This window comes from Falco cherrug, chromosome 6, assembly GCF_023634085.1.
Source record: "Falco cherrug isolate bFalChe1 chromosome 6, bFalChe1.pri, whole genome shotgun sequence".
Classification (NCBI taxonomy): Eukaryota; Metazoa; Chordata; class Aves; order Falconiformes; family Falconidae; genus Falco; species Falco cherrug.
Window position 1 is genome coordinate 7,007,832 of NC_073702.1, and position 22,475 is coordinate 7,030,306.

A 22,475-nucleotide genomic window follows, 5' to 3' on the forward strand; every position below is an offset into this window, starting at 1 on the left:
CCTCTCTATCAAGAGGACAGAAAGAGCTTCCTAACATTAGTCATTTTCTCAAAATTCTTTAAAGAGGGCACGAAAATCAGAACTTCAGTAGTCTTGGATTGCCAGTGTCATCCATGCCATACACAGAAATGAAAATTACACCCCAGTCCTGTTGGTGGTATCTGATTATAAAATTGTAAGTCTGACCAGGTCTTTCCACACAGCATCACACTGGAAGGTCAAATATGTTGTTTGCCTGCTATGACCCCTAATCCTTTTTCAGAGTAAAAGCTTTCCAGCAAGTAATCTTATAGGATTTGCTTCTAGATATATGCACTTGACTGTATTAAAGTGTTGGTAACGATCCCAGTTTGCCAAGCAATCAAAAATCAGAAGGCCTTAGTCCTTTGTATGGCTGTTACACAGTCAACATTGTGCAAGACCAATTAAATGTATATGGCATGAAGTCAAGAATAAGGAGCTGACTGACTACATCCCACCACCGCAATGGCCCTTAGGTTGCCACTGGAGGCCAGTACAATCAAAAGCGTTCTCCTGTGGGTGGACAGATTCAGTTAAAGAGCAACTTCAAGCTTGGAAGAGTAGGAAGTGAGAACTTACCAAGCCATACCAGTCATGCTACCACTTCAAAAGCATTGCAGAAGAATTTGGTCTTACATTAGCAGACGGAGCTTTCTGTTCAGAGGCCTTAGCAAAATTCTAATGTGCACTGAAAATACCAGAACTATTAAAAGATTAAGTATTGTAAAAAAATAGGAAAAAAATCACTATGATATACATATCTGCATATATGTTTCAGCATACATTAATGTATCTAATTGCCTAATCCAGTTTCTTTTCAAGTGGACACAGGTCGATTTGGTCATTTATGATTTCAAGCCTCCCCTATTAGATATGTGCTTTTATTTTTGCCTAAAACTTATTCTACCCTCTGGGTTGCAAAATATTACTTGTATTTGACATATATCTGACACCTATTGAACCTCTGCTGAACAAATCTGTCACTGAAATTATAACTTCAGAAATTTCTTAGCAGACTTTGACAATACTCTGCTGTCACTTTCCTGTGCAGATGTGTATTTCTGAACCTAGAGCAGCAGCAGATGGGGCATATGGCATGTGGTTGAGCTCAGCCCTGAAGTTTGCATGGTAGCACACTTCCACTGACCACGAGGAAAATGCATTATGCTCAACCCCAGCAACCTCTTCCTTGTAGTTGGGCTTCTTTCTATAATACACCAAATTCTTATTTGGTTTAAACCTGCTTCTAGGATGCAGAAAAGCTCAAATAAACAGTTCACATCATCTGGCAGAGCTCTTGAGCAGGGCTGGGGTTGTCCTTCCTGGCCTTGACTGAAGGCCCACGCACGCTCTTAATAGCTTTTGCCTAACACTCTCTGTCCATCAGCTCCTGCAGATGCTGGATAACATGTACAATAAAAACATGTTGTAAATGCACATAGTTTACCAAAAAGTATTCAGCATGTTAAAGTTACTGTTTAACGGCAGCCCCCCTTTTGCAGAAATGGACAATTTCCCACCTAGATTTGCTGCCAAGAGCCAAACAAGCAGGTGAGATGCCAGGCTTAGGTTTCAGGATGGTAGCAATGCTTTACTGATTTAGCACAGCAAATAAATGAAATTGCCTTCTCCTGACAGCCTTTTCTTTTTGGAAGAATATAGAGATGTTTTCTCCTTTGCAAATCATTGCTAACTGCCTCTTAGCCATAGTTTGTGCCACTTATGCTGCTTCTCCTCAATGTAAGCTACAGCAGCATAATGCTTGCACTGGCAGAGCAGACAGAAGTTGGACAAGTGACAGTCAATGAAGCATCCCTGGTTCTGTACATGATGGCCATAGCCAGGCTACAGCCGCTACTGTACTAAAATACAATTACCACAATTGTATAATTATTGCAATTATTAATACAATAGCAATTCACCATTGACAGCAAAATGTTGGCATTTTGTGAGTATGAATAACAAAATAATACACCTTTACCCAAAAAAGCTGGGTTTGCTTGACCAGAAAAATTCAATGAGCACAAAGCCAAGGTAGGTTAGACAACAGTCTGTTGTCTGTTCCATGGATCACAATTTCTATAGCACATGGAGAAATGAAATTTGGGCTTTATTTCAGGCAGCATTCTTCTCTCTGAGGAAATGATGCAGCTGTGATCAGTGCCTTCAGAGTTACTTTGTGTTCAAAGACAGGACCATCAATTAGTCAATAAGTAATAATTTTTAAAAGTCAATTAGTAGTAAATTATCTGTCTCTGTATGCTGCTGCAAATCTGTTTCATGCTGATGTCTGTGAAGCCTAGCATGACTTCACCTAAATTGTTTGACAGATGTTCCCCTTCCCGCTATCAGCAGCTTCAATGGAATATTAAATATTTGTATTTAAGATAACCTGCGGACTTTCTTAAATTAATTCTCACATCTGTCTAATACCAATATACAGCTGCTATTTCTACATTGAATATATTAGAATACACATTACCTATAGAAGCAGCGAGTTAGGTAGCTTTTGGTACACAGAATAAATTCATAGAATGTTTAAATAAATCCATAGAATAAGATTAACTCTTAGCATAAAAGAAAAGGTAAAAAATAGACAAAAATAAGCCTAGCCCAAGTCTGTTGTGTGGAAATTTATTATATTTCATAACTCCAGACTTTTGCATTGGAGGCTCTACCAAGATTATAAAACGAATGACCAAAATCAATACCAAATAGCGAGGAGTTTCAGAGGTACTTTTGTAATTAGAGGACTTTCATCCCATTTCTGATACATGTGTCCACCTGTCCCATTTCTGGTCTATTAACCTTTGTGTTATTGCCAGACCCAAGCCAAAAGCTACTCCAGCAGCAAAAGTTATCCTTGTGATGTGGATGATGAGGACCACTAACGCATCAGTCAACAGAGGTCTCAGATTATGCAGATGTTAAGGTTGTCCTGGTGGGAACCAGCATGCTGGATAAGGGGAAGGAACACAGCTGGTTGCTCTGTACAGAACAGTACAACATATGCCAATCACCACCTTTCTGTAATCATCAACACTGCAATATGCCAGTCGCTCCATATTCTGCAGAACATGACCTTGGTTTGATATGGCTTAATGACCAGTAGAAGAGCCTGTTAACTATTATTTGTATAACTTTCTCTCTCATATCAATTCTCTCTCTTCTATAAATGACAAATTTTAATTTTTTAAGTTCTTCAAAAACACAAAAAGGCATTTTCTATGGGACATAGAGTGTGTACTCACACCTCCTAGCCTGTATTTGTACCACCGTGTATTGTTGTTCTCGTAGATTCAATTAGTTTCACAAAATTTAGCAAATAGTCTACTTGGATTGTATGAGCACATTCAGGCTAGGTCTTTCATGGCCCATCATTCTGACTGGAAAATTGACAACCTGCTTTAATTTCTCATTGGTGCTTTTTGTCACAGTAACCAAAGGAACTACTGGAAAAGCTGCCATTAAAGAGGTACAGAGGCTGAATGAATTGTTGTGGACAGACACCACCCAACACCAGGCGATGAGGTTATATTTCACAGCAGAAGCACAGAAACTCCTGGGTATTGCATGATTTGGGTATCTACTGGTGTTTTGCAACTTCTGCTGCAGGTACCATAGAGGGAGAATACTGGCTCCATCAACCTGATACAAAGTCAGGAGGATGCTCCTCCTTTCAAAAGTCCTTTTCTCCCCCTTCCCAGAGCTAAACAGATCTGTTGAGGACTGCTGGTATCACTATGGTTACAGCCAGCCTCTCCAGGAGCGCTGTTTGTACCACTGGCCCTGAGAGCATGAGGGAGAAGCAAAGCGCTGGGCCCGATGCTGGCCTGGGCACAGACAGGATGGGGTCTGAACCTCCGCCTGGGCTGCGAAGGCAGGAGGAAAGGGCATCGAAGCTGGCAGAAGAACTGGAAGAGCTGAGAGGAAAAACTGGGAAATAAAAAAAGCAGAAATACAGTGAAAGAAAACCCTAACTTAAAGTGCATGAAATAGAGCCTATATGTTTTACATCACCTGAGACATGGGCATCTCTGGTGCAGAATTCAGGTGCCTCTAGACGTGCCTCCTTCCCTCCATGTGGGTTTCACGGAGCCAGCTCACCAGAAAACTTTGCGGGACTGAGTCTAAAACTACCTCGCCAAATGGTTACCCCAAGCCCCTGTCTATTTAGGCCTGGGGAGCTCCCGCCATGGCCTCTCCTTATTCAAGATGGTTCCTATTTCCTGTGTGGCTTTTATTACAAACCTGAAATACTGTTTTGTGGGGTTTGTGGGGTTGGCTTATTATTTTGGATGGTGGTGGTTGTTTTTAAATCCAAAAGCAATACAGCTTCAGTAGAACACATCCCTTTACTCTGAATTGTTAACTCGGAGTCTCGTCTCACTCTCTTGAAGCGTCTTAGGTTTTCAGAAAGATCGTCATGCATCAAAAACTCAGGTGACGTGCTTGTTGAGAATGAGATTTGCCTGAAATACCTCTTGAACCTCTCAGGGTCAAGTGATCCTGCTTTTGCTTAACAAAGTCTTTGTATGTGGCTGTCAATGGAAGTCCATCAACCAACGCTGAGAAGAAACAGAGAAGCCCCATGTAGAGCAGTACTGACCAAACATGGTACAGATGTAAACAAGACAAACTTTCATAGTGGTTTTTATTCATGACACTGGTTATTTGTTGCTGAATATACAAGTAATGGCAGATAAATTAATATCTTAAATTTGCTTCTGTAATTGCAATCCTGCAATTTGTTCCTTTGCATACTCCAGATCATGACTTGGCCATCTGCTGGCTTAGAACCAAAACACTGGAAGAACTCTATTCTTTGCATTTAAATTCAGTTTGCAACACATAAATTTTAAGGCAATAGTACAAATTGTCTGGCTTATCTTCTGCTTAAATATTTTGACAATATGAAGATATAAAATGAGCTGAATATTAACAATCATAGTTTCTGGTAACACAGCTGAGAATCTCAGTGACAGAAGCTACTGATAACGATATGGAGTAGTTCAGAAAGTATCCAGACCTTCACACTTGAAGATGTACACTAGTCATTAATAAAATGTCACATCACTAATTAAATACTTTGTGTAGCGTAAAATTGAAAACTATCTTGCTTGTGGCAAGTAAAGCTACTCTAAATTCTTGTGGGGTGGAATCAGCAAACTCCGAAACAGTGTCTGTATTTTTTCTTCTACTATATACCAGTTCAAAAGAAACCTCCTGTCTTTTTGGAAGTCAAGCCATTCTAAAATCCTGTCAGTATTAGCGAGAAGAATTCAGAATCACTTTTAATGCCATTAATGGAACATGAAGTATCTGTAGATCCCTACTGTTTCTCTTCTCTGAAATCGATTGGTGCTGTGACCCCAATAACTGACTGTGAAGTACAGAGGAAAAACTGTTTGTGTGCCTCTGCTAAGACAAGCTTTGAGGTCCCCCCAATCACTCCATTAAAGATGAATCTCTAAGAATGGAAGTTAACATTTCTGTGGTAAATTAAACATGGTTTCCGAATATTACTAAAATTTCTCCGTACTTGAAAAATAGGCTATAGTAATGCTAAAGAACAGTGTTATATTATCTTTCTGTGCAACTCCAGCATTTATCCATTTGCTACCGATTATTGAATAGAGCTGAGAAGCAGAGGCACGTTTGCACTATTGGAATATAAGTGTCTCACTTATGGGAACATTCCAAGTTTGCAGACTCCTCATGCCTATTGCTAGCGTTTTGCGACATATGCTTTACATCTTTTTTGGAATGAAACCCCTCTCTGTATTCAAGCACTGCATTTGAGAAAACATTTGAATCTTGAAATCCAAACATCTCTACCTGCTCTGCAAAAAGGAAGGCAATTTAACTAGTATTGAAAGCCTGAAATTTCAAACACCTTTCTTCAATGTAAACAAGCACCCTTTGAACAGTTATTTTGGAAGAGATTTTCCATAAAATTGGAATTTGAACTTTAGAGCATTGTTTTAACAGGATTCCCAAGCTTTCAGGCTACCTAGGACTTGAAAATCTCTCTGTTGTTAGGTAAAAAAGAGAAAAAAAGTAAAGAAATAGTAAAAAAAGCTGCTGTTTCATACCGTCACAGACCACGGTCCGTTGTCAGTATTCTGCTCCTGGCACAATGGAAATGGTGCTGTATGACTTTGTAGGCAACACAACCCAATTACCACTTCATATGCACAAATCTTCAATGCTGCCTGTACATCCTGTTTTCTTCAGCTAATTAATAACATGCACTTACACCATCTTCTGAAATTTGTTCTAACGGCAGCTCGCAGTAATTGCTACCAGTACCATTTCCTTTAGACCCCACCCCCTTAAATCACTTTACTCCCAAACTAAGTTCAGCCAATTTATGGTAATATATGTATGCCACATTTCTCAGTACTCCACAGATCACCCCGTTAGGCTTCAACTACACAAGAAAATTGTGTAAAATAAAACAAAATATACCCTCCCTGGCACAGCGCTGTGTTGCAACCTGGACCTTTGGGGTACCTTAGATAACAGAAAGAAACCCCCTCCGGAGCCATATTTTGGGTATCTTCGATAACAATAACAACATCATGAAAAGATTCTGGAGAAATCTAGTGTGTGTGTGCCGTTCCGGGATCCCTCGGCGCGTTGTTTTAGGCGTTAACGGCGGGACCGCGCTGCAGACAGGGGAAGCACCAGTGGCTCCCCCGTCCCCAACCTCCGGGCCCCGCGGACACCCACCGGGCTCCCCCGGTCAGCACCCCCGTGGGAGCAGCTCCGGGCGGGAGGCGGGAGTCGCGGCGGGGATGGGGATGGGGATGTGGGTGGGGGTGGCGGCGCCTCGCCGCACACCGAGCGAGGGCGCGGCGGGGCGGGGGGCTCTGCCCCGCGGTACCGGGTGGCCCGGCACGGCCCGGCCCGCTCGCACCGCGCGGGGTCACCTGACTGCGCCGGGCCACCGATCTGCGGCGGCGGCGGCGCTCCGCTCCGTCCCGCCCTCTGCACCGGGGTAGGGGGCGGCGCTGCTGCGGCAGTAGCGCGGGGATTAGGCTGCGGGAGGATTAAGCCGCCGGCTGGAAATAGCAGCGGCGGCTGCCGACGCCCAGCGCATCCCCGGCGGCGGGAGGGGGCAGCCCGCCCCGCACCTGGGGCTACCGGGGCCGGGGGGAGGGAGGGGGGGCTGCTGCGCCGCGGGGCTCCTCACCGGCGGGCAGCGCGGCGGGCCGGGCTGGGGAGCGGTCGCGGCGGGAGGCGGGGCGCTCTCCCCGGAGCGGCGGCGGCAGGAGGCCGGCAGGGAAGGACGCACTGACAGGTCGGCCGCCGGCGCTCGCTTCGTCCTCTTCCCCCGCCCCGGGCTGCTGCATGGCGCTGGGCGCCGCCGCATCCAGCGGTGCCCCGTTCCCCATCGCGGGGGGGGGGCACCGGGAGGGCATAACATGGCGCAACGGTGCCATAATCCCCCACCGGGGAGGCGGCGGGGCGGGCGCTGCGGCGGGGCCGGGGCGCGGCGGCGGCTTCTCTGCGGGCCGGCTCGGGGGGCGGGCGCTGCCGGGCAGGTGGGGGGGGTCCGGGTCCTTTCCCCCCTTTCCGGGGGCTCGTACGTTGTTTGTGTGCCTGCTGCCATCGTTGTTTCCTCCTCGTCCTTTCCCTGCAGCGTCTGAAATACCCTTCTTCTTTTTTTTTTTTTTTAATTTTTTTTTTATTATTTTTTTTTGCCCCGGGCGGCTGCTAGGGAGGCAAGGGTTTACACAAGGGGGCGGGGGGGCTGCGCCTCGGGAGGGGCCGGGCTGCCTGGCGGACCATTGTGCGTGTGGCGTGGCCGTGTGTGTCCGTGCGTGTCCCTGCCGTGCCACCCCCGGCCCCCCCTCCCCTCGGCGATAAACCCGGGATCTCCCCTTCCCCTCCCGTGTTTTCCGCAGAGCCGAGCAGGCAGCAGCAGGCACGCCAGGCGAAGATGTCGGGTCAGACGCTGACAGATCGCATCGCAGCTGCTCAGTACAGCGTTACGGGATCAGCCGTAGCCAGAGCCGTCTGCAAAGCCACCACGCATGAAGTGATGGGGCCCAAGAAAAAGCACCTGGACTGTGAGCATCCCTTTTTTCTTTCCCCAGCGAAGGCCCGGGGCGGCGGGGGCAGCCCGCGGGGCTCCGTGCTGTGCCTCTGAGCCGTCTGGCCGTCGCGCTTGCTGCCATCCAGCTTGCAAACTGGAAGGTTTATGAGATGTCTCCAGGAGAGGATGAGTTATTGTTGCATTTCGTCTCTTATTGCATAATACTGCTCTTTCGGCCATTTTTTTTTTTTTTTTTCCCTGATGACCTCTTGCCTTTTATCGAGGAAGGCAGTGCGAAGGGTGCCATGTGGAGCAGGGGCTCGGAAAGAGAGGAGGGAATTGGACACAGGGCAAAACGGACATGCGCTTGTCACTGTCTACTTTGGTGAGGATTACACTAGGCAGAGACATAAATGCTACGCCGGGAGCTGGCCAGGCGCTGGTGGGAGTGTGGCCATCTCCACAGCAGACCTCTGAAGGGGTTTAGATGATGGTGTGCTTAAATGGCAAGGCACTTGGATAACGCTATGCTGTAGATTGGGACAGCCTTTGGAGAACGTAAGGGCTGTTGCTGGGGTCCCAAATATCTGACAGCGACTTCATGAGCTGTCCGATAGTTTACAACATATTTTGTTGAAGATGGCTGGTGACTTTGTCTCATAGACTTATGATCTATTCTGTACTGGCATTGGCTAGTTAATGCATGAAACAAGGCTGAAGTCAAAATGTTTCTTAAAAAACCAATGAGCTAGTGATGTTTTGTCTTGACAATTTTGTTTCTTTTCAACCCACTCAACTGTCAGTCCCTGCTTGGAGACACCAAGGAGTAGAATGGTGAAAGAATTTGATTGCATGAGGTTAATTGGCCATGTTTACCAGTAGTAACTCTGTCCAGCATTTAACTCAGTAGATCAACAGCAGGTTTTAATGTCTAAAATTAAATGGTTTTCCCATTCTTTTTTGGGCATGACAAGAAATGCTTTCAAGTAAAGATCAGCAGGTTTTATACCAAGCGGTCTTTTGGCTGCTGGCTGTTACTAAGTAATGCTGGTGCAGGTGCATGTAAGTACAGTTCTGATGATGATGTATTTATTAAAAGGAGGTACTATTACTTCTGGAAGATATTCCAGATTTCCATTCTAATGACTTCTTACCTAACCCTTGAAGTGGCAAACAGCATGCCAATCTTCCAGTATATCTAAATACTCTTGTATATATGTCTAAGAGATGCTGACATAAGCAGCATTGATTGAAGACTGACTTGAGTCTAAACCGTTGTTTAAATAGATCAGTGGTCTTGATAGATATCCTCTCCTGTTTTCTTGTAGATTTTTAAAAAAAAACAAACATCTTGGTTATTGATGTCTCCTATGTTGCTGCTTTGTAGCTGTCAACACTTCTTAATCTGTAGGTTGTGTCTGGACTGTCCTACTGTATCTGTTACTCAGCTTAAAAAAAAAAAAAGCGTAGCTCTTGTATGTAGTAGCATGCTGTGTCTCTGTGTGTATTCTTATATATATACACATATATGTGTATATGTTTATATATATAAATAAAAGTACTATCTAGAATAGGCAAGATTAAAGTGAGGTAGAAATTATTTACTGGTGCTATATTAAGGTCTGGAAAGGGACTGTGTTTGGATATCGGTGCTAGTATTACTCCTTCAGAAAATGAGCTTGGGGGAGACTGAAGCTGGTAGTATTCCATGTGATTTAATACCCGCCTGCATGTAAGACACACAAGAGGAAGAGAAGTGATCATTTCCTGGGGACATCAATAACTATTAATTTTTCCTTCTATTTTCCAAGCTTATATGTAATAGCTGAGAGTTTAAGTATCTGGTATCGTTAGAGACAGAATCTTGTTGGTGGGAGATACACACATTTAAAATTGTGAACTATAAATGAAAATCAAGCTCATGTTTTAAAAGAAAAATATTCTCAGGCTCTTAAACCTGAGGCATCTCCTCATAACTATGAATTGATATACAGTTCCTTGAACTTTGATGTATGTCTTGTGAACAAGTGTTGAAATGGGCTTTATATAATTGCAACGAGAGTAAATCACAAGTTCATCCACTGAAAGAGCAATGCCCCCACGCACGCAGGAGGTACTGCTGTGTGGAGGTAGATCTGAGGCACATGGCTGACTGCATTTCAGGGTGGGTAAGTAGCATTTGAAGATAGGGAGAAGGGAATGAAGGATAACACTTGCCAATGCCTTAAGATAAGCTTTGAGTCAAGGTGTGAAGGATTTAGCTAATTAAAGCTTCAGGTACCAGAAAGCGATGGTTGGAGCGGTGCTTTATGAAGAGCTGTAATTCTAGTATTGGTGTGGCAGTTCTGCACCCTTAGGGAGCTTCATAATTTTATTTAGTTTCTTAGTGGCCAGGTGTGATGTCACACAACCTATCTTCCACTGCCCTGTATAGCAACTGGGCTTTGTAAATTAAATGGAGAGATCAACTATTTAGCATGAGTTAAGTAGTCCTGTGAGGATGGGACAATCGTGCCTGTCCTTAATGTTTTTTGCCGGAGGTATTAGTTTCGGAGGGTTATAAAAAGATGATAGGTGACAAGTTGTGGGGTCATTTTTTGATTTGGTTTAGTTGTTTTTTGGTTGTTGGTTGTTTTTGTTTTTGTTTTAAGTGAGTACTACCTAAAGGGAATTTGCTCTGAGGAATAAAAAGCATGATCTGGGTATGAGTGCATGTGTGTGAGGAAGGGAGAACAGAATGAATGTCTTCTGTGAACAAAAGCTGAGCTGCTAAGTGTTTACCTTTGTGTGGGTTTTCATACTTGCATAGCTTTCAAATACGGGCTTTGGTATGGATGTTCTGTAGCGTCTGTCCTTTGGCATGGGCTCCGGGTACTGCACAGGCTTGTCACGTACTGAGGTACGATTAGGTTGCTATCATATACTCATTAGTGAGATTTACCATGTTCTTGAATGCCAACTCTCATACTAGTGAATTTCCAGCAGCTGCTGGGAGTAGTGTCAGATGGCATTAAATGCATTTTGCAAGTCCCTGTGGGGAGAAAAGGAATGTAAATCTAGGATGCTCTGATAGTTTGGGGCAAGCTGTTGCAGTTGGCATGTTAGAGCTCTGATCCTTTTGGACTTACCAAACTGGTATTATCTTAAAGTTGTCTTGAATTCACCACAGTGGTATGGATTCATCTCCCTCAGCTAACCACATAGTATTAAATAAATAACAATTAGATACAGCAAATGAGGCGAGTATTCCCATGAAGAAGTGGGGGTTAGCAACTTGATTTTGATGCAGCGAGAAAAGCCATTGCAGAGTGGGTGAATGAGATATATGGGCTACTTCAAGGTGTGGTAAGTAGTTCAACTGGGCAGGCAATCCTAGTGCACAGCATAGAATTTTCATTCTCAGAATTGTTGTGAAAGATGTGTTAAGGCTTCACTGAGGGTTTAATTGTGGGGGGCAAGTAAAAGGCAGCTTCCAGCCTTGAATGGGGGTGACTGATGGTATCAACAGGGAGAAGCTTTTGGAGGAGGGAACCAACTTGACTTTCAAATGTTAAAACACACGATAGATGAGAAGAAAATAGGTAGACTTGAATTCAGCTCCTTTTATAAAGGATCTCACTCAGAAACAGACTGTCAAGCTCTCATTTAGGGAAGCGAGTTGGAAACTAGTGAGGTTGTTGCATCTGCAGTTGGTTGTAACAAGTACGTGTCTGCTGAAAATGTTCAAAGTGGCTGGGATTTTCCTTGACTTACTTTGTCGAGTGAACTGTTTTGCAGCAGGAGGAAGTTCTGGAGTGTGTGTTCTGAAAAGACCATGTGATGCCTGCTTACTTCTTCAGACTAATTCTCGTAAGGTAGAAGGCCCTTCTGGAGGCCTGAACAAGAGCTGAGAGATTTTCATGAAATGTGGAAAAAAAGCAGATGAAGATCAGAACTTGATTTTCTGTGGCTGTGGAGATGACCTGTGTATCTGTAGTAACATCTTTCCATCCCAAGTCTAATTTTGCATATTTGTATGTGGCTGGCAAACAAAGGCTCTAAAAAGAAATTTATAGTTTAATTCATGCTGGTAACTGAACTGCAGGGCTGGTATCAGTATTTTACTTATACAGACACTTTAGTTTCTGCAGTGATTTGCCTTTCTTCTACAAGCTGTGGGCATGACCTGAAGTTTGAATCACTGTAGTATCTTGTGTTGAAACAGAAGTGGCTGTTAGGCAAAATCAATGGGTTAAACTTTTTTCCTAGTCTCAGTAAAGATAAAGTTGCTAGTCCCCACAGGTTAGTCTTAGAAACCTCTATTTCATTCCTGAGGAATAAGTCTGTCTCTGTTTTTTGGAAGAGGGGTGTGTGGGGGGTGTGTCAGTGGAGCTATCTTGAGTCACTAGATTTCAGCGACTGTTAAGGTTAACTTGGATGCATATTTCAGAAGTTGTTTGCTATTGAAGTGATCTGGGGTGTGTTCCAAGTCTGTTGGCACTTGGGCTACTTTCCTAGCGGGAGTAGCGCAGACGTACGAGTACTGCATTGCTCTGCAGTCCAAGTGACACTTTGTCTTTATGGCTGTGGAAGTACCTTCAAGAAAATTGCCAAGAATGGAGTCTCTGTACAAACAGGGCTTAATCCTTTGCACTTTACTAGTGAAACTACTTTTGTATGTTTCACTGTATTTTGTATTGCAGCAATTGTCACAGTTTCCAGGTATGAGAGAACCGACTTTAAGTTAGCATTGAAGATCAGCAGTAATACACTGTTTTGGTGTTTGTTATCACAGCTGGGGTGTATTCTAAATTGTGAACTCCTTGTGACCCCAATGGATCTCTTTCAGACCTGAAAAGAAAAAAAATCTAAACAAGCAATTCTTTTCTTTAATTCATTAATGGATATTGGATTAGCACATTTATTTGTGTGGGTGTGTATGTATCTAGGGACTTCTCATTGGCCTTTATGAACAGATCTCTGTTTCTGTGGGCTTCTCCTGTGTCCTTTCCCAAAACAGTATTGAAGACTCACTTCATTTGGAAGTGTGTTGATCTCTGAATAGGAGTAGAAATGTCTGTCATGGGCAAGGGGAGCTAGTAAGAAGGCTTTTTAGATTAGTTGATCTTGAGTATTTCAATGGCATTAACTTTCAGTTCCCCCTCTCAGCCCCATACTGTTTTTACGGCATGTGTTGTACCAAGGGAAGGCTGCCTTTTTGAGTAAGCTAAGACTTGGCTAACTAAAACTTTTTCAAAATATGCTTCAAGTTGAGTAGAGGTTTGAATTTGTGTTAAGATACGAAAGTTGAAACATCTGAACTTTCTGTGTTTTAAGTTGTGTTATGGTACAATGCCTAAGGAAAGGAAAGGGAGGATGAGGAAACAGAAGGGTGGGTAGGCAGTGTAATATTAAACTTTCTTTCATCCAAACAGTGTAACTTGATAAAGCTAGATTGACTTGTCCTACCCTCCCTCCCCTTGTTTTTTCCTCAGCTGAAGGCATGTATTCTTACTCCGTTTTCAATAGTCATCAAGATCCTTCTGTTAGATATTCTTTGTCAAGGTCATGGGTGACACATTCTGGGACAAGTCAGGTCTTTCTGCTGTACTGACTACCATGAGTAGACCTTGATAATGGAGTAGCTGTGTCTTTCTCTGAGACCCCCTGTTCATGAGATGGTCAGTATGGCAGTGATCAGTCCACGGTTTTAAGAATTTCTATTTAGTAGTTCAATATGTTTCATAGTAATCTCATAGTGTTACTCCCTTAGGTCCTGGATGGCAGCAATTGAACATCTTTCAAACAAACAAAATAAAAATCTGCGGTTTGATTTCCTGTGGTTTGATTTGATCTGTGCCTCGTGATTTCCCAGCCTGGTTCTTAAACCCTTCATCTTCTGTGTGTGCCTTACCTGGGCCTGTCCTAGTGAGGAGTTCTGTGAAGTCTCCAAGGAAGTGCTCTGTTGGTGTGGTTGGTCCGTGTTTCTGTGTCTCTGCCCGCTGAAGGATCCTCTGAAGTGCTTAAAAGTAGATGACAGCATGACTCCGAAGGGCATAGAGCATTTTGTATGCTATTAGTCTTCCCTGCTTCTTGCTGAATGGAGAAATTGGTAGCCAAGGAGGAGAATTTGCTGCCCTCTTAGTCTCCACTTCCAAAGAAATGCTAATAGAGCAGAAGTGCACCTGCTTCTAGTATTTTTTCTGCCTCTTAAAGATACTCAAGACTGCTTTGCTCTTCCTACCGTACTTGCCTTTTCCCCAGTCCTGGGTGTCCATGGCAAGGTGTTGGCTGCAGGAGTGGCCTCTCCGAGGAGAGACCAGGGCATGCACTGTGCCAGATGCAGCCAGTGCCACAATGGACTCTCCACAGGACACAGCTGAGCCCATCCACCAAGCTTATGCACTTCCAGGAAAACATACTTAAAGGGCAGAAAACACTGGGCAGGCAGAGGAGCAGGAGGAGGGAGAAAGCAAGAAATGGCGGAGGGAACACCAAGGTCAGAGGTAGAGCAGGATTTCCATGGTGCTGGAGCAGATACCCCCTGCAGCCTGTGAAAGAACCCCTATTCTCAAAGATCACAGCTGCAGCATTCCCCTTTGCTAACAAAGCCTTGCCATGTGCTCCCAATATACGCCCTGCTCCCACAGAAGAGAAAAGGAGAGACCTTCTTCTGTCAGCTGTGGACATGTGGTATTGCTGAAGGAGCTGGCTCCAGTGTTTCTAGGGGTGGGGAATTTTTTTTTTTTTGGGGGGGGGGGTCAGGGGGAGTAACATTATATTCCCTCCCTTAGTCTTACTATAGTCTAAAGATGAGTCAGTGGTACCAAACAGTATCATTAAGTTAACATCCCCTGTTCCTTTTTGGAGCTTCTTTTCAAGGCTTGTATCAGGATGCAGGCAGGTGTGGAAGAGCACAAGTTCTGATGTGTGCCTAGGGGAGATGTAGTAGTCTCACCAGTGAGTGTCTGATGAAACTTGAATCTCCAAACTTCAACACATGGCATGTGGATTAGGAGCAATATTCTGCCTGGCTTGGAGAGAGGAGTTTCAAATACCATGAAAATTAAAAAGCAAGGAATAAAGCAACCCAGGAAATCAGGGTCTAAATCTCGGCACAGGACATCTAGTGTGCTGAAAGAATGGGTCATCTAGCATGGGGCTGAACCCTGAACTCAAACCAAGTGATATGATAGAAGAAGCCTTCCTAGTAATTTTGCGGGCAGTGATCTGTAGCACAGGGTTTGCAGCAGTACTTTGTTCTCCTGAGTCAGCAGCACCAGCAAGATTGCAGTATGAAGCTTTGCTGGTAAGTGGATATTAGAGTATCCCAGACTGTCAGACTCAGCATGGTTGCTTGATTTTCCTACTGGCCAAAATTTTTCTTGGATGAGAGCTTGGTGTCTTAAATAAAAACTGAATAAACCAGATGTTGGCAATTGATGGAAGGCAGTTGGAATACTAAGCAGAGACTAGCTTGTCACTTTGTAGAGCATGGTTAAGTCTGCTTTTTCTGGAGTCTTGCAAACTGCTTGCTAGTCCCTTAAAACTGTTTCTAATATTTTTAATCTTGCTATTTTGATCATGGTTACTTCTGCAGAGCTGTTTGAAAACACTGAAAGTCAATGCAAAACAAGCTTTACAAGAGTGAGCTCAGAGGTATATTCAACAGTCATAGCTGGTAGTCAGTAAGATGCTCGTGTTCATAAAAAATTCTTCTCTTTAGGTTGTGAAACACATTTGCTGAAGCAGCTGGAAGTTGTAATCTACTAGGAAAGGGAGTATACCAGCAATCTGGACTAGCACCACAAATTGGACATCAGTCTTGAAATGTCACTGTGAATGTAGGTGGAATCCTAGAACAGGTTTTTTTCTAGGCTACTGGCAAATGGTGCATCCACTAGGCGGTCTGAGGCTTGCAGTGTAGTTGTAGGCACAGTATAGGAAATGGCAGTGCACTGTGTTACCACTGACTTCTGGATCAACCACGTCTAAGTACCTTTCTGTTCCTCCTCCCTGCCCAGGATAATGCTATCTCATGCTTCGTTTTAGATTATATCTCTATCTTAACTTAGTTTAATGAAAGGAATTGGATGCTGAAAAGTCCTGGTGTCACGCTGACGTTGTGTGTTTGCGTAATCTGTACTCTGGCCATTTGAGCTGAGGCAGTGTGTCAGTCAGTTGCCTTTCCTAGAGTCTGTTTTTTCTAGCTATTAATAAAACCCAAATGTGTTATGATATTTCTTGTAGAGGAGATTTTGTGAGTACATAGGCATGACCATACTTGAAGACCACCAAGAAAGCACACCCTGCCTCTTGTATGTACTGAGAACTGCAAGTTGCTGACAGGACGTGTCTGCAGGTTGGGTATGACTCGTGGCAATCAACTCTTTGTCTTGGTTATAAGCCAATATGCGAAATTACCACAGGTAGGAAGCTAGTTGGCAGGAACTCCTGTGTCATAGTTGGGCCGCAGAGCTCTAACAAAACAGTTGAGCCTTGTGCTTTGCCAAGGTGGCTTTACTTTTGCAAAGGAATGAAAAAGAAGGCCATGTTCTTTGGTGGCTGTTTCTAGGTATTTAGGAGACTAGGCTATGGCTGAGATGTGAGACACCGGTAAGGGTAGATTGGAGAGTTTGGTGTTCAATTGAGCCAAGATTGTTCTACCGTATCTATAAAGGAACAAAGAAAAGTCTTTTCAAGAAAGTGTCTTAAACTTTGCTGTCTTAAAGAGGTGGGACGAGACTGTGACTTGACTACTGACCGTGCAGTCGGTCGCTGCAAACTGGCTCATGGCTTGGCACGAGCGCGGATGACACAACGGCAGCAGGTGCTTCCATAACAGATGGTCAGCAGTGAGCCTGCAGAGCCTGGCAGGCTCCTAGTGCCTCGGGCATAGCTTTGTTACATCTCTTAAGTATCTCTGATAGTTTACAGAACGTTCTCAAATGGTCCTTCATAGAAGTGAGGGGAAGACATGACTGCTGAAAGCATGACTAAAACATGCTGACTTGTCACCCACATTCTTAGAACGTATGTGAGGTTACAAGTTTAGAGGAAGGTCTGCAAAGTGGGCAAGTGATTGTTATCTTGCCACAGTGCAGGACTGCACGAGCTAGCACATACATCTTTACACATAATTGAAGAGCCCACATACGTGCACTTAAGTGGGAGTTCAAACGGTTTTTAAAATAACTCTTCCTTTCACTTGTTTCAGACTTATATGAAAGGGGGAAGCCAGCTGGCCTGTTTGCTGGCTCTGAAGGCCACTGTTTCTCATTATGTAGAGGTCAAATATAGATGAAAGCTTTAACACGTCATTGCATCAGTTCTTTAGCAGCCCTGGAGTTTTAAAATCTAATGTTTTCAAATTGAGACTTGGGTTTGGATCTTGCTGCCTGACTCTGTATGGTTATTGTGCCTGTAGCTCTTAATTGAAGTTTTACAGCTATATCGAAACCTATTTATAGGAGAACGTACATTCTGCAAAGGGGCAGCAAGCCAGAGGAAGTCAGCATATCTAGTGTGCCAGTGTTTTGAAAACATGTACGTTTTATCATCAGTGATGTTTCATTACTGGCATCTGAAGCAGAATGCTATTTTCATATGTGAGCCATGCCTGTGACTTCCTGATCTGATCTTTCTTTCTAAGCCAGGTAGACTCTTCCTAGTTTTGCTAAGCTTGATTTAAATTTCGATTGCTCTGTTATTTGTGAATGGCAAGAGTATTAACAGGCAAAGTTTGCTGTGTTTGGAATAGGTGAGTTTAAAGAACTTCCTCTTATCAGGAAGCTGGAAATTGCTTAGGCTGTATTATGAGAAGCTACCTTTCAAAACTTACCTCCGTATTGTGCTTTGGACTTTACTTGACACTTCTGGCTCTTCCAGAGATCTGACGTTGCATGAAGCTTTGCTGTGTGGATGTGAGCCTCTGTGATTAATTCCAACTTCCCCAGTCATCAATAGCTTGATAGGAGACTTCGCTGCCAGTGGCAAACACATCTTCCAGCGGCACTGGTGACTTTGAACTGTTAGGTAGCAACTTAAATACTGTCAGTTTTTTTAAAAATGTTAGTAGTCCTAACTATCTTCCATTTCTCAGGTGGGTGTTCCATTGAATTTAACAGAATTCTTTTGCAACATCAAGAAATCTGCAGTATATGAAAGGCTGCAGGCTCATGTTGAAGAGTAAAGTCTACTGGTAGTTGGTGGTTTTTCAAGTGAGACTTAAACTCACCTGTCATGTGGCAGATGCAAAGGATTCTTGTTTAACTGGTGTAGTACAGGGGAATGAACATAAAGGAATTGCACATTCGTTTTTTTATTTTTAGCAAGGAGAGAGTAAAGCTCTGTCTAATTGTGAAGGACATCAGTTAGTTTGTAAAAAAAAACAACCCAACAAACAAACACAACAAAACCACAAAAACCCCACAAACAAACACAACTACCCAAAACAAAAAAAAACCTGAACAGCAACAACAAAACAACAACAATAAAAAAGAAAAAAAAATACACCCAAACAACCAAACAAAAAACCCACAACAAAATCCACCAGGTTTAATTTAGGGACTCTTGTGGTCTTTCTGTTGCTTTATAGATATACAGATACAAGACAAAATGGATTAAAATGATTGCACCCGTATTATAAAGTACTTGCTGTTTAGTTGCAGCTGCTTCGGTATACTTCTAGGAGGCCATACTCTTGCACCAGCTGCGTAGACAGGTTTGCATTGCAGTTGTTTTCTTCTTTCCTACAGATATGTCCTTGTTTTCAACAGGACTGACTGCATAGTTGTGGGCATTTCATTCCCAGTATAAGAATTTCAACCCATGCCGAGCTTGTAGTGGCTTGTCAGCTTGGCCGAGTGCATGGGCTCTCTGGCCTTGTTTGGTTATTTTTGAGGCTGACCCTACTCAAAGTTGCATTGTCATGTGGCATCCACTGACAAAATCGCTGGGCTGTCAGAGGAATTCTGCTGAGAGACCAGGCAAACCATGGACCACAGTCTGGATGTTGAAAGCTGGGTACGTCAGCTGCTGAGCCTGCCTACTCAGCTGACCTGTTCCTAGCATACAGGCTGTAGCTAGCTAACGTGTCACTGAAGTTGCTTGCCTGTTGTCTCATCCACACCCTATTTTTTTATGTATTCCCAACACGTAACAGTTAAGTAGTGCAGCTGAAACATCAGGCTGCTTCCAGTATGTTTTCAGTCTGATTCCCATTTGAAGAAGATTACAAATTGCTGTTCTGGGCAGAGTTGGTAGGCTAGTTTCCTTTCAACAAGTTTATTAAAAACGAACAGATTTCTGAAGAAAGTAGATCATTTCGGGGTGGAAAGCACTAACCAGGGTTCATTCTTCTCAGAATAAGAACCAACAGCACAGCAACTCAGATAGCTCATGTGCCCCACCTCGGTTGATTACCACTTTCTGCCAGGTATGGCTGGAGCGTAAGATCAGCCCAACATGTAAAGGCTGATTAGAAAATGCGCTAGTAGAGAGGTTACCGTAAATGACCCCATGCTGCTGTGGCAAACACGAAATCCTTACTTTTCTAGTGTATCTGTGCTGTTCCGGACAAAAGACGCAGTTGATCCTGTTAGTGATATTCCAGTAAACGGCCAAGTGATGAGAGTTATGAATTGATATAACCAACAGGTAGTGTTAGGGGTTGTTCACCCTCATGGAAGCGTAATCATAAGCCACAGCTGGAATCCTGGTATCTAGTTGCAGTAGTCGATTAACTAGATCTTACTGACTTTTATCCTTCTAAGCAATAATCTTGCAACAATATATCCCCTTTAAACTTGTTCTGTTTGCAGCAAGACCTCGGATGCAATGAGGCTGTCGCTTTAATGCTTGCATGGATGGAGAGAACAATAGTACCCCTTAGAGGGAACTGAGTGAATGCTTTGAAGGTTTGGCAGAAGATTGGCTGGTGGCCGCAGTTACGTATTTCTTCTCTAAATTAATGTCTATTTTGGTTAAGGCATCCAGGTTTGAACTGCTGAGGAAATGGCTTGTAGAATGAAGTCAGAGATTCACCATATGGGATAAAAGTTCCTTATTACAGGATATCAGATAAAAGTTATTGGTCAAATGGTTAACACAAATGCTACCTGTAGTGCTAGTAGGGTTTTTTCCACGTCCCTTCCTCCTCAAGGGTTTGGCATCTGAGATGCCATATTACAATAGGATGGGGAATAGCATTTCTCCAAGACAATTGCTTTTATATTTTAACCTTATAACCTTCAGTTGGTGTCCACCAAATGCAAATGGCATTTTGTATATCTTAAACTATTGAGCTGTGCAAAAATGGTAGTACAGTGATGATTTGTGGCTCAGCTGCTATTTGCAGTAAATCAGTAAAATAGAGAAGCGGCACATCTCGCTCCAGAACTACTTGATGTTTCATATCAACATAAGCAGAACTACCCAATTCTTGTCTTTGAGCAGAAAAATACATGTTTCTGTTGAGCTAGTTGTGGAGCAGGATTTGGGTGGAAAAGAGGTCTGAAATGGGGTCTCTGAGTGAGAGGAAGGGATCATGTAGAGTCGTGATTTCTTCTCTTTCCCCTGTTTTGCTGAACTTGTATTCTTGCCTGAGGCAGGTTCTTTGGTATTCAAAGTGAGTGATGTTGGTACAAATGAGGTTCAGGACTGAGCTTCTTACTACTTTGGACAAGGGAAAGGTTCTATGCTTAGTAACTAAGGCTCTTCATGGAGTGAAGCTGCTTGGAAAAGCTATGGTGGCTGTGGTTGGGAAGAAATCAGGCAGGATTCTTTGACCATGGGGCCTTTTCCCCTTTGCTTAGTGTTCTGGCTTCGTGCGTGAGGCTAAAAAGCTGCTTTCCTTACTATGTTTGTACTAGGGAGTTCGTGTAGCTCATCTTCTGCGTGACAGCTCTATTGTTCCAGATATTTAATTCCTGAGTAAAACTGAAGCTTTTATTCTTCTGAATAGTTGGATCACACGTGTCAGTAAGGTCTCAGACTGTCCATAAAATATATTCATCACCAATTAATTAACAGTCTTAAAGACAATTCTTAAAAAAAACCCCGTATGAATGCTGCTTAAACTTGAGCTGGCCTGAATGTCATCTTTCAGTTGTACAATGCTTAAGGAGAGAACTCCAATGTAAACAGTACAGTTAATGCACATTATTGTCCTCCAGAGGCAGTGGAGCAGTACGTTCGGGGAACTTTTAAGCAAAAAGTATTCATAGTTCATGGAGCTTGGAGTTGCTTATGGCAATAATTTATTTTTTTTAACAGAGTATGATCACACTTTCCCCCATTATTAGTACTTAGGGAGACAGTTGCCTTGGTTGCACCCTTTCAGATCTAGTAGAAGACTACCTGAGAGTTGGCTTTTATTTTCACCTTTCCAAGAGAGCTGCACATGAACCTCTCAGGAGGAAGAAACGTATGATAAATCATTAAGGACCAAAAGGGATAAATCCAACAACTAGTTTAATACTGCGCTAATGAGCTGAGGTGATTTTTGCAGGTGACTTAGAGCAAAATATTTTGCCTTGATTGTGGTGGGGAAGGAGGGGTGCAAACCATATGAAAGTGCATTGGAATAAAATCCAGCAATGTAGCAGATTTTTCAGCTTTGTTTCCAAAACAGGTATTTGGTGATATAGGAAGTGGTGCACTGTTGTATTTAAAAAGTAAAAAGAAGTAGTGCGATAATAAGATGATTTTAAGGCTAAGTAAACTTGCAGTTTGAGAAATGGAGGAAGCTTGAACAGAAATTTGCTGGTATTTGAAGTCATCTGCCCTGTCTTGCTGCAGACTTCTCACATGCTTGATAGGGAAGAAGCTTTTTTTTTTCTTGAGTGTATATTAAGTGCATAAACACTACTGCGCGTAGTAAAAGTATGCCTGTGAACAGGCAGAGAGGAAGAAATTGTATATACAATGTTGTCTTGGTGTGGGGTGCAGTTGTGTAGTTCAAGGACTGACTGCCATGACCTCTCAGACTTCAGGATCTGCAGTAAATATTTGTCCTCGCAAGAGCCTGAGATACATTTGAGGACGGGGTGGTCTTTGGAGAGAGGAGGTAACAGTCTCCCTAGTTATTTGTAGTCATAAGGACTGTAGCTGCATTACTGGGAAAGTCGTTGAAGTACCTGGAGAGCATGCACTCTGTGGAAGATTGTGTTAGGTTTGTTGAGCTGGCGTAGGCATGAAAGTGCATAGGCAATATCTGCAACATGCCGGACTTTAAAGGGTAGACTCGCTGGAGTCAAGGTGAGATGTAGTAGCTCTTGAGGTGGGCTTTTGGGGAGGAAGGAGGAGACGGCATGAATTGCTCCTCTGCTTGGGGAGATTATTACAAGCTGGATTATGATGCATGTTGGTGGAGAACAGGGCAAGCTAGTGGTGAAAAAAGTAGATGGTAAACTTTAACCCCACAAATAAA

General features: G+C 43.4%; 1 protein-coding gene across 36 annotated transcripts in view; it reads left to right on the plus strand.

Annotated features, from left to right (window-relative positions):
• Positions 1-6,873: 6,873 nt before the first annotated feature.
• SNAP91 (synaptosome associated protein 91) overlaps positions 6,874-22,475 on the plus strand; it is a 71,083-nt gene continuing 55,481 nt past the window's right edge. For 5 of the 36 annotated variants that reach the window (XM_055713286.1, XM_055713268.1, XM_055713274.1 and 2 more), the window contains exons 1-2: positions 7,115-7,327; positions 7,935-8,099. In XM_055713286.1, coding sequence (XP_055569261.1) covers positions 7,970-8,099 — 130 coding nt within the window. In that variant the 5' untranslated portion in view covers positions 7,115-7,327; positions 7,935-7,969. Of the gene's footprint in view, positions 7,025-7,100; positions 7,328-7,934; positions 8,100-8,126; positions 8,451-22,475 lie in introns of those variants that run through there. The other 31 variants (XR_008732708.1, XR_008732711.1, XR_008732710.1 and 28 more) reach the window with 18 other exon arrangements.